This window comes from Oncorhynchus masou, unplaced genomic scaffold, assembly GCF_036934945.1.
Source record: "Oncorhynchus masou masou isolate Uvic2021 unplaced genomic scaffold, UVic_Omas_1.1 unplaced_scaffold_1504, whole genome shotgun sequence".
NCBI classification, from domain to species: Eukaryota; Metazoa; Chordata; class Actinopteri; order Salmoniformes; family Salmonidae; genus Oncorhynchus; species Oncorhynchus masou.
The window spans coordinates 52,013-62,500 of record NW_027005054.1 but is presented as its reverse complement, the minus strand read 5'-3'; the positions used below and the strand labels follow the sequence as shown (position 1 = coordinate 62,500).

General features: G+C 47.1%; 1 protein-coding gene across 1 annotated transcript in view; it reads left to right on the top strand.

The window, feature by feature from the left end:
* LOC135531052 (son of sevenless homolog 2-like) overlaps positions 1 to 10,488 on the top strand; it is a 96,871-nt gene that overhangs the window by 76,362 nt on the left and 10,021 nt on the right. Inside the window, 9 exon segments of the mRNA XM_064959188.1 lie at positions 1,392 to 1,514; positions 2,904 to 3,016; positions 4,452 to 4,553; positions 4,556 to 4,673; positions 5,228 to 5,347; positions 5,559 to 5,721; positions 7,468 to 7,585; positions 8,407 to 8,579; positions 10,308 to 10,424. Of these exon segments, the coding sequence (XP_064815260.1) occupies positions 1,392 to 1,514; positions 2,904 to 3,016; positions 4,452 to 4,553; positions 4,556 to 4,673; positions 5,228 to 5,347; positions 5,559 to 5,721; positions 7,468 to 7,585; positions 8,407 to 8,579; positions 10,308 to 10,424 (1,147 nt within the window).

Below are 10,488 nucleotides of genomic sequence, written 5' to 3'. Positions count from 1 at the left end.
GGTCTAAAGTAGAGCCCCGTGGGACCCCTGGTCTAAAGTAGAGCCCCGTGGGACCCCTGGTCTAAAGTAGAGCCCTGTGGGACCCCTGGTCTAAAGGAGAGCCCCGTGGGACCCCTGGTCTAAAGTAGAGCCCCGTGGGACCCCTGGTCTAAAGTAGAGCCCCGTGGGACCCCTGGTCTAAAGTAGAGCCCCGTGGGACGCCTGGTCTAAAGTAGAGCCCCGTGGGACCCCTGGTCTAAAGTAGAGCCCCGTGGGACCCCTGGTCTAAAGTAGAGCCCCGTGGGACCCCTGGTCTAAAGTAGAGCCCCGTGGGACGCCTGGTCTAAAGTAGAGCCCCGTGGGACGCCTGGTCTAAAGTAGAGCCCCGTGGGACCCCTGGTCTAAAGTAGAGCCCCGTGGGACCCCTGGTCTAAAGGAGAGCCCCGTGGGACCCCTGGTCTAAAGGAGAGCCCCGTGGGACCCCTGGTCTAAAGGAGAGCCCCGTGGGACCCCTGGTCTAAAGGAGAGCCCCGTGGGACCCCTGGTCTAAAGTAGAGCCCCGTGGGACCCCTGGTCTAAAGTAGAGCCCCGTGGGACCCTGGTCTAAAGTAGAGCCCTGTGGGACCCCTGGTCTAAAGGAGAGCCCCGTGGGACCCCTGGTCTAAAGTAGAGCCCCGTGGGACCCCTGGTCTAAAGTAGAGCCCCGTGGGACCCTGGTCTAAAGTAGAGCCCCGTGGGACGCCTGGTCTAAAGTAGAGCCCCGTGGGACGCCTGGTCTAAAGTAGAGCCCCGTGGGACCCCTGGTCTAAAGTAGAGCCCCGTGGGACCCCTGGTCTAAAGTAGAGCCCCGTGGGACCCCTGGTCTAAAGGAGAGCCCCGTGGGACCCCTGGTCTAAAGTAGAGCCCCGTGGGACCCCTGGTCTAAAGCAGAGCCCTATATAGGGTGCCATTTGTCACTCAACCTATGACTGTATCCGGGCTCCTAACCTGTTGATGGTAATATGCTGTGTTGTCTGGGCTCCCGAGTGGCACAGTGGTCTAAGGCACTGCATCTCAGTGCAAGAAGCATCACTACAGACACCCTGGTTCGAATCCAGGCTGTATCACAGCTGGCTGTGATTTGGAGTCCCAATTGGCCCAGCATCGTCCGGGTTTGGCCGGTGTAGGCCATGATTGTAAATAAGAATTTGTTCTTAACTGACTTTCCAAGTTATAAATAAAGGTGAAATAAAATTTAAATTAAATGTCTGCTCGTTCTGTTTTGTCCTTCAGATCTGATGTCACCTGTATAAAGCTTTGGTTGTCTGTGTTCTCTGTTCTGTGGTTTGGATTGTTTTTAATATATTTTTTTATATGTATTTTTTTGTTGTTTTTTTTGCCTGAAATGAATGATTATTCTTTTTGACACTCAGGATTGAGATCCCAGAGCCGGAGCCCACCGAGGCAGACAAGCAGGCGCTATGGAACGGAGATCAGCCAATGGCTGCAGAGCTACAGAGGTTCCGGAGGGAGTACGTCCAACCCGTCCAACTCCGGTATAATCACCACTGTCCAATCAGACTCCTTCCCACTGTCCCACTGTCCAATCAGACTCCTTCCCACTGTCCCACTATCCAATCAGACTCCTTCCCACTGTCCAATCAGACTCCTTCCCACTGTCCAATCAGACTCCTTCCCACTGTCCAATCAGACTCCTTCCCACTGTCCAATCATACTCCTTCCCACTGTCCAATCAGACTCCTTCCCACTGTCCAATCAGAGTACATCCCTCTGTCCAATCAGAGTACATCCCTCTGTCCAATCAGAGTACATCCCTCTGTCCAATCAGAGTACATCCCACTGTCCAATCAGACTCCTTCCCACTGTCCAATCAGACTCCTTCCCACTGTCCAATCAGACTCCTTCCCACTGTCCAATCAGAGTACATCCCACTGTCCAATCAGTCTCCTTCCCACTGTCCAATCAGACTCCTTCCCGCTGTCCAATCAGAGTACATCCCTCTGTCCAATCAGAGTACATCCCTCTGTCCAATCAGAGTACATCCCTCTGTCCAATCAGAGTACATCCCACTGTCCAATCAGACTCCTTCCCACTGTCCAATCAGACTCCTTCCCACTGTCCAATCAGAGTACATCCCTCTGTCCAATCATAGTACATCCCACTGTCCAATCAAACTCCTTCCCACTGTCCCACTGTCCAATCAGAGTACATCCCTCTGTCCAATCAGAGTACATCCCTCTGTCCAATCAGAGTACATCCCTCTGTCCAATCAGAGTACATCCCACTGTCCAATCAGAGTACATCCCACTGTCCAATCAGAGTACATCCCACTGTCCAATCAGTCTCCTTCCCACTGTCCAATCAGTCTCCTTCCCACTGTCCAATCAGACTCCTTCCCACTGTCCAATCAGACTCCTTCCCACTGTCCAATCAGAGTACATCCCACTGTCCAATCAGACTCCTTCCCTCTGTCCAATCAGAGTACATCCCTCTGTCCAATCAGAGTACATCCCTCTGTCCAATCAGAGTACATCCCTCTGTCCAATCAGAGTACATCCCTCTGTCCAATCAGAGTACATCCCACTGTCCAATCAGAGTACATCCCTCTGTCCAATCAGAGTACATCCCTCTGTCCAATCAGAGTACATCCCTCTGTCCAATCAGAGTACATCGTTCTGTCCAATCAGAGTACATCCCACTGTCCAATCAAGACTCCTTCTCACCCTCCCGCTGTCCAATCAGACTCATCGATCCCTCCTTGATGGGGGCGGTCCATCATCACCATTCCTGTGGCCCGAACCTTACCACTTTCTACTGTGGCATCTCTCAAAATAGTATTTTTGTTTTAATCACAGTGATAACTATTGATCTAAAAAGTGCTTTATAAATGAATTTGACTGATCATTCCTGTGTCTCTCTCTCAGGGTCCTGAATGTTTTCCGTCAGTGGGTGGAACATCATTTCTATGACTTTGAGAACGACCCTGAGCTACGAGGCAGACTGGAGGAGTACATCAGCAGCATTATACAGCTACGAGGTACTACCTCAATACTACAGTACTACACTACTACCTCAATACTACACTACTACCTCAATACTACAGTACCATTACAATACCACAACAGTACTACCTCAATACTACAGTACTACCCTGATACTACAGTAGCATTACAATACCACTGCAGTACTACCTCAGTACTACTACAATACCACTACAGTACTACTACACTACCATTGCAATACCACTACGGTACTACCTCAATACTACAGTACTACTACAGTACCGTTAAAATACTATTACAATACCACTACACTACTACCTCAATATTACAGTACCACTACACTACTACCTCAATACTACTACAGTACTATTACAATACCACTACAGTACTACCTCAATACTACTACAGTACTACTACAGTACCATTACAATACCACTACAGTACTACCTCAATACTACTACAGTACCATTACAATACCACTACAGTACTACCTCAATACTACTACAGTACCACTACAATACCACTACAGCACTACCTCAATACTACAATACCACTACAGTACTACCTCAATACTACAACAGTACTACTACAGTACCTTTACAATACCACTACAGTACTACCTCAATACTACAGTACCACTACCTCAGTACTATTACAATACCACTACAGTACTACCTCAATACTAGTACAATACCACTACAGTACTACCTCAATACTACTACAGTACCACCATAGTACTAACCCAATACTACTACTGTACCACCTCAATACTGCAGTACTACCTCAATATTACAGTACTAACTCAATACTACAGTACTACCTCAATACTACTACAGTACCACCATAGTACTAACCCAATACTACTACTGTACCACCTCAATACTACAGTACTACCTCAATATTACAGTACTAACTCAATACTACAGTACTACCTCAATACTACAGTACCACTACTACCTCAATACTACTACAATACCACTACAGTACTACCTCAGTACTACAGTACTACCCCGATACTACAGTTCCATTACAGTACTACCTCAATACTACTACAGGACTACCTTGATACTACTACCGCAATACTTCTACCGCAATACCACTGCAGCACTACCTCAATACTACTACAGTATTTCTTACTACAATACAAAATATGTTCACTCACAGGGACACATTTTGTTCGCTACTCTTATTATTTACTAGTCACTTATGTTATTGTGCAGAAAATGTTATCAAGTTTTAAGTTAAGTTGCTATGCATAATGAATGCATTGGTTGGTGTCCACCAGAACTGTCACAATAAAACATTAAGGTGTTAGAGAGTCTCACACTTTTACTTTTTAGCCTCTGACGGTGATTAGATAGGGACTGGACAATGGTCATGTTTTACTTTTAGTGAAGTTTTAATTCGGCTTAATTGTCATGAATGATAGAAAAGAAAAAAACAAGTCCTTGTCACGTGCCCCTTCCTCAGGCAAGTCGATGAGGAAGTGGGTGGAGTCCATCAACAAGATCATCAAGAGGAAGATGCAGACTCAGTCCAACGGGGTCAGTCACAACATCACCTTCGAGAGCCCGCCCCGCCCATCGAGTGGCACATCAGCCGCCTGGGTCAGATGGACACCTTTGACCTCATGACCCTTCACCCCATAGAGATCGCCCGCCAGCTCACCCTGTTGGAGTCAGAGCTATACAGGTTAGGCCGACACCTGCTGTTACTATGGTGATCAGTGACACGTCATTCACTGATCTGACCAAACATGGTTTAACCTGCCAGCCAATGGAAGCTAGCAGATCATGTGTTGTCCATAGGACTGTGGAAATGTGTTGTTTCAATGTAATATGTTGAACAGAGGGACTATGGATCGTAAAAACAGCCTTTCACAACTTCTCCTCTTAAGAGGGGACAAGAGACGTGCTGCGCAATGTGTTGCTGCCACCTTCTGGTGGGGGAGTGTTACTGCCTCCATTCTCTCCCCAGGGCTGTGAGGCCATCTGAGCTGGTGGGGGAGTGTGTTACTGTCTTTTTGAAGTGTGTTACTGTCTTTTTGAAGTGTGTTACTGTCTTTTTGAAGTGTGTTACTGTCTTTTTGAAGTGTGTTACTGTCTTTTTGAAGTGTGTTACTGTCTTTTTGAAGTGTGTTACTGTCTTATTGAAGTGTGTTACTGTCTTATTGAAGTGTGTTACTGTCTTATTGAAGTGTGTTACTGTCTTATTGAAGTGTGTTGCTGCCTCCATTCTCTCCCCAGGGCTGTGAGGCCATCTGAGCTGGTGGGGAGTGTCTGGACCAAAGAGGACAAGGAGAATAACTCTCCCAACCTACTGAGAATGATCCGCCACACCACCAACCTCACACTGTGGTTTGAGAAGTGAGTAGTGGTGGTGGTGGTGGTAGTAGTAGGTGGAATATGTTATAAAACCGAGTCGAACATGAACTCGTCCGATAATAATTATTTTCCTACTGTGTGCCCTACTGAACATCTCCCTGCTGTGAACTCAGTCAGTAACTGTAATACTGATATCCTCTCTCTCTCTCTCTCTGTCTCTGTCTCTGTCGCTCTCTCTGTCTCTCTCTGTCAGGTGTATTGTGGAAGCAGAGAACCTGGATGAGAGGGTAGCAGTGTTCACCCGGGTCATTGAGATCCTCCAGGTGTTTCAGGAGCTCAACAATTTCAACGGCGTTCTGGAGGTGGTCTCCGCCATCAACTCTGTCCCTGTCTACCGGCTCGATCACACCTTTGAGGTGAGCGCAACACCTTCACTATGGAATGCCGTTTGGGTCTTTTCCTGTCAAAAAAAAAATGATTCACGTCAAAAGACGTGACGCGTCAAATAAGCTTTTAATTTGGCATGTCAAAAAAACACCATTTTATTTTTAGCTCCTCCACGACGATCAGTCGCACTGTCAAAACTGTACAAAAAATAAAAGACTGCAAACAAGCAAACACCGGCCACGAACGACGTGTTCACAATAGCACGTTGGTAATGAGGCATTATTTGTTAGACCGAATGGGGGAAAGGTCTGTGTGTGAGCATTTGAAATAAGATCAGGATCAAATGAGCAGGATTAAAAATGTTTGCAAATACCTTTGATACAGATGTTATTAGCAACTTCTGCGGCAGCAAACTAGCTTTAGCTTGGTAGCTTGCTTTAGCTTGGTAGCTAACTAGCTTTAGCTTGGTAGCTAACTAGCTTTAGCTTGGTAGCTAACTAGCTTTAGCTTGGTAGCTAACTAGGTTTCGTTTGGTAGCTAGCTAGCTTTAGCTTGGTAGCTAGCTAGCACCAATGCATCCAGCCTGAAAATAATGAAACTGCAGTAATTTTCATTATTCTTAGTAATGATTTAGGAATCCATGTAAGTAAGTATTAGCTAGGTAGCCACTATTGTTGAACTTCTGTTCATAAAAATAACTAGCTAGCTAGCCACTTAACTTCCTCTGGCTAGTGAGGCTCGACCGGACCGGGTTATGTGTTGTGAAGCTAGCCACAATATGGATTAGCCACAAAAGTGGAATTTGCGGTTGGCCTTCAAAATTAAAGTCTCTCTTTGAAAGGGACGCAGAAGGTTACAATTGGTGGAATCGTGACATAGACTAGATGATATTAAACACGGTTGGAGTGTTGTAATGTGGAGCAATGAAATGGGGTATCGGTCTACTCTGTGACACCCACAGAACACAACTGTGAAGAATTTCCACAAATAATAGCGTTGCAGCTCTTATTGCGGGACTGACTGTGTGAAATCACCCCCCCAGTCAGCCTATTGTGTGCATTGACATTCACATTGTACTGTACAGCTTTACCAAAGGATTGGGGATCAATGAAATGGGGTATCGGTCTACTCTGTGACACCCACAGAACACAACTGTGAAGAGTTATATGTTATGATGTGTTATTTGTTATGAGTTATATATATATATGATAAGAGCAATGATGCTCATATATATATATATATATATATATATATATATATATATATATATATATATGAGCATCATTGCTCTTATCAGCAGTGGTGAGGAAAAAGTACCCAATTGTCATATTTGAGTAAAAGTAAAGATACCTTTTTAATAGTCTAAAAGTATTTGGTTTTAAATATATTTAAGTATCAAAAAATAAATGTATTTGCTACAATGTATAAAAAGTAGCCATCGCGAGTGGCGCAGTGGTCTAAGGCGCTTGCAACGCCAAGGGCTATGGGTTCAATTCCCGCTGAGGCCACCCAGACTTCAAATGTGTGTCAGCTTTGACTGTCAGTCGCTTTGGATAAAAGCATTTACTAAATGGTATATTACTATTGTTATATTACTTGTTGGGCACTTTGTGGGGGCGACCCAACGAAATTCACATAGAAATGTTATTTATAGATCTGTCGTTCGCATCGAAAACAAGTCTGATAAGTGGCAGATCTGTTCTATGTGCGCTATTTCTATGCTTTTACGGCGCAGCAAGTTAATGGGAGATGTCCGTGTTGTTCTCGTCTTTCAGGCGGTCCCCGAGAGGAAGAAGAGGATCCTCGAGGAAGCAGTGGAACTGAGCCAGGACCATTTCAAGAAGTACCTGGCCAAGCTGAAGTCCATTAACCCTCCCTGCGTGCCTTTCTTTGGTAACACCGATAGAACCGAGTGTTTTTATTGTCTTTTTTTTTAAATTTAACAGACGCTTTTATCGAAAGCAAACTTACAGAACTTTCGACATTCAAATCAAATCAAATTTATTTATATAGCCCTTCGTACATCAGCTGATATCTCAAAGTGCTGTACAGAAACCCAGCCTAAAACCCCAAACAGCAAGCAATGCAGGTGTAGAAGCACGGTGGCTAGGAAAAACTCCCTAGAAAGGCCAAAACCTAGGAAGAAACCTAGAGAGGAACCAGGCTATGTGGGGTGGCCAGTCCTCTTCTGGCTGTGCCGGGTAGAGATTATAACAGAACATGGCCAAGATGTTCAAATGTTCATAAATGACCAGCATGGTCGAATAATAATAAGGCAGAACAGTTGAAACTGGAGCAGCAGCACGGCCAGGTGGACTGGGGACAGCAAGGAGTCATCATGTCAGGTAGTCCTGGGGCATGGTCCTAGGGCTCAGGTCCTCCGAGAGAGAGAAAGAAAGAGAATTAGAGAGAGCATATGTGGGGTGGCCAGTCCTCTACCGGCTGTGCCGGGTGGAGATTATAACAGAACATGGCCAAGATGTTCAAATGTTCATAAATGACCAGCATGGTCAAATAATAATAAGGTAGAACAGTTGAAACTGGAGCAAACTGTGACACATTGATTCAGTATATATGTGGGAATGCGAGCCCCTCAACCCTGTTGGTGCTAGCGTCATGCTCCACCCCACTGGGCCATTGGATGTATTAGGTTGACTGAGTGATGTATTTAGCTTGGACTACTCTGACCATGTCGCTCTCCTCCCTGTCCCCAGGTATCTACCTGACCAACATCCTGAAGACAGAGGAGGGGAACCCCGACTTCCTGAAGAGACACGGCAAAGAGCTGATCAACTTCAGTAAGAGGAGGAAAGTAGCAGAAATCACAGGAGAGATCCAGCAGTATCAGAACCAGCCGTACTGTCTCAAGGTCCAGCAGGACATCAAGGTAGGCCAATCAAAACCAGCCTTACTGTCTCAAGGTGCAGCAGGACATCAAGGTAGGCCAATCAAAACCAGCCTTACTGTCTCAAGGTGCAGCAGGACATCAAGGTAGGCCAATCAAAACAGCCGTACTGTCTCAAGGTCCAGCAGGACATCAAGGTAGGCCAATCAAAACCAGCCTTACTGTCTCAAGGTCCAGCAGGACATCAAGGTAGGCCAATCAAAACCAGCCTTACTGTCTCAAGGTGCAGCAGGACATCAAGGTAGGCCAATCAAAACCAGCCTTATTGTCTCAAGGTCCATCAGGACATCAAGGTAGGCCAATCAAAACTAGCCTTACTGTCTCAAGGTCCAGCAGGACACCAAGGTGGACCAATCAGTCTGTCAGTGTATTCATAAACCACTATTTACTTCCTCTCCATCTCTTTTCCCCTCCTCTCCACCTCTCTTCCCCTCCTCTCTCTCTCTTCCCCTCCTCTCTCTCTCTTCCCCTCCATCTCCCCTCCTCTTTCTCTCTCTTCCCCTCCTCTCCCTCTCTCTTCCCCTCCTCTCTCTTCCCCTCCTCTCCATCTCTCTTCCCCTCCTCTCCCTCTCTCTTCCCCTCCTCTCCCTCTCTCTTCCCCTCCTCTCTCTCTCTTCCCCTCCTCTCACTCTTTCTTCCCCTCCTCTCTCTCCCCTCCTCTCTTTCCCCTCCTCTCCATCTCTCTTCCCCTCCCTCTCCCTCTCTCTTCCCCTCCTCTCTCTCTTCCCCTCCTCTCACTCTTTCTTCCCCTCCTCTCTCTTCCCCTCCTCTCCCTCTCTCTTCCCCTCCTCACCCACTCTCTTCCCCTCCTCTCTCTCTCTTCCCCTCCTCTCACTCTTTCTTCCCCTCCTCTCTCTTCCCCTCCTCTCCATCTCTTCCCCTCCTCTCACTCTCTCTTCCCCTCCTCTCTCTCTCTTCCCCTCCATCTCCCCTCCTCTTTCTCTCTCTTCCCCTCCTCTCCCTTCCCCTCCTCTCCATCTCTCTTCCCCTCCTCTCCCTCTCTTCCCCTCCTCTCACTCTTTCTTCCCCTCCTCTCACTCTTTCTTCCCCTCCTCTCCCTCTCTCTTCCCCTCCCCTCTCCATCTCTTCCCCTCCTCTCACTCTCTCTTCCCCTCCTCTCACTCTCTCTTCCCCTCCTCTCCATCTCTTCCCCTCCTCTCCATCTCTCTTCCCCTCCTCTCCATCTCTCTTCCCCTCCTCTCCCTCTCTCTCTTCCCCTCCTCTCACTCTCTCTTCCCCTCCTCTCTCTTCCCTCCTCTCTCTTCCCCTCCTCTCACTCTTTCTTCCCCTCCTCTCCCTCTCTCTTCCCCTCCTCTCCATCTCTTCCCCTCCTCTCACTCTCTCTTCCCCTCCTCTCCATCTCTTCCCCTCCTCTCCATCTCTTCCCCTCCTCTCACTCTCTCTTTCCCCTCCTCTCACTCTCTCTTCCCCTCCTCTCCATCTCTTCCCCTCCTCTCACTCTCTCTTCCCCTCCTCTCACTCTCTCTTCCCCTCCTCTCCATCTCTTCCCCTCCTCTCACTCTCTCTTCCCCTCCTCTCACTCTCTCTTCCCCTCCTCTTCCTCTCCCTCCCTCCTTTTTTTTTATCTCGGCCTCTCCCTCTTCTGCACCAGAATGACAGTGTTCTCCTTGCCATGATCCACTCTTAAGGAGTATTATTCATCTGATGGCCTGCATTGTGTCTTGTGTTTTTGTTTTTTTCTCGTCCTAGAGGTTTTTTGAGAACCTGAACCCGATGGGCAGTCTGGGTGAGAAGGAGTTCTCTGACTATCTGTTCAACAAGTCTCAGGAGATTGAGCCTCGCAACTGCAAGCAGCCGCCACGATTCGTAAGATTCATTTATCTGTATCGTCCGTCAGGGCGATGATCAGTTCTATATCAGTAAATAAAAA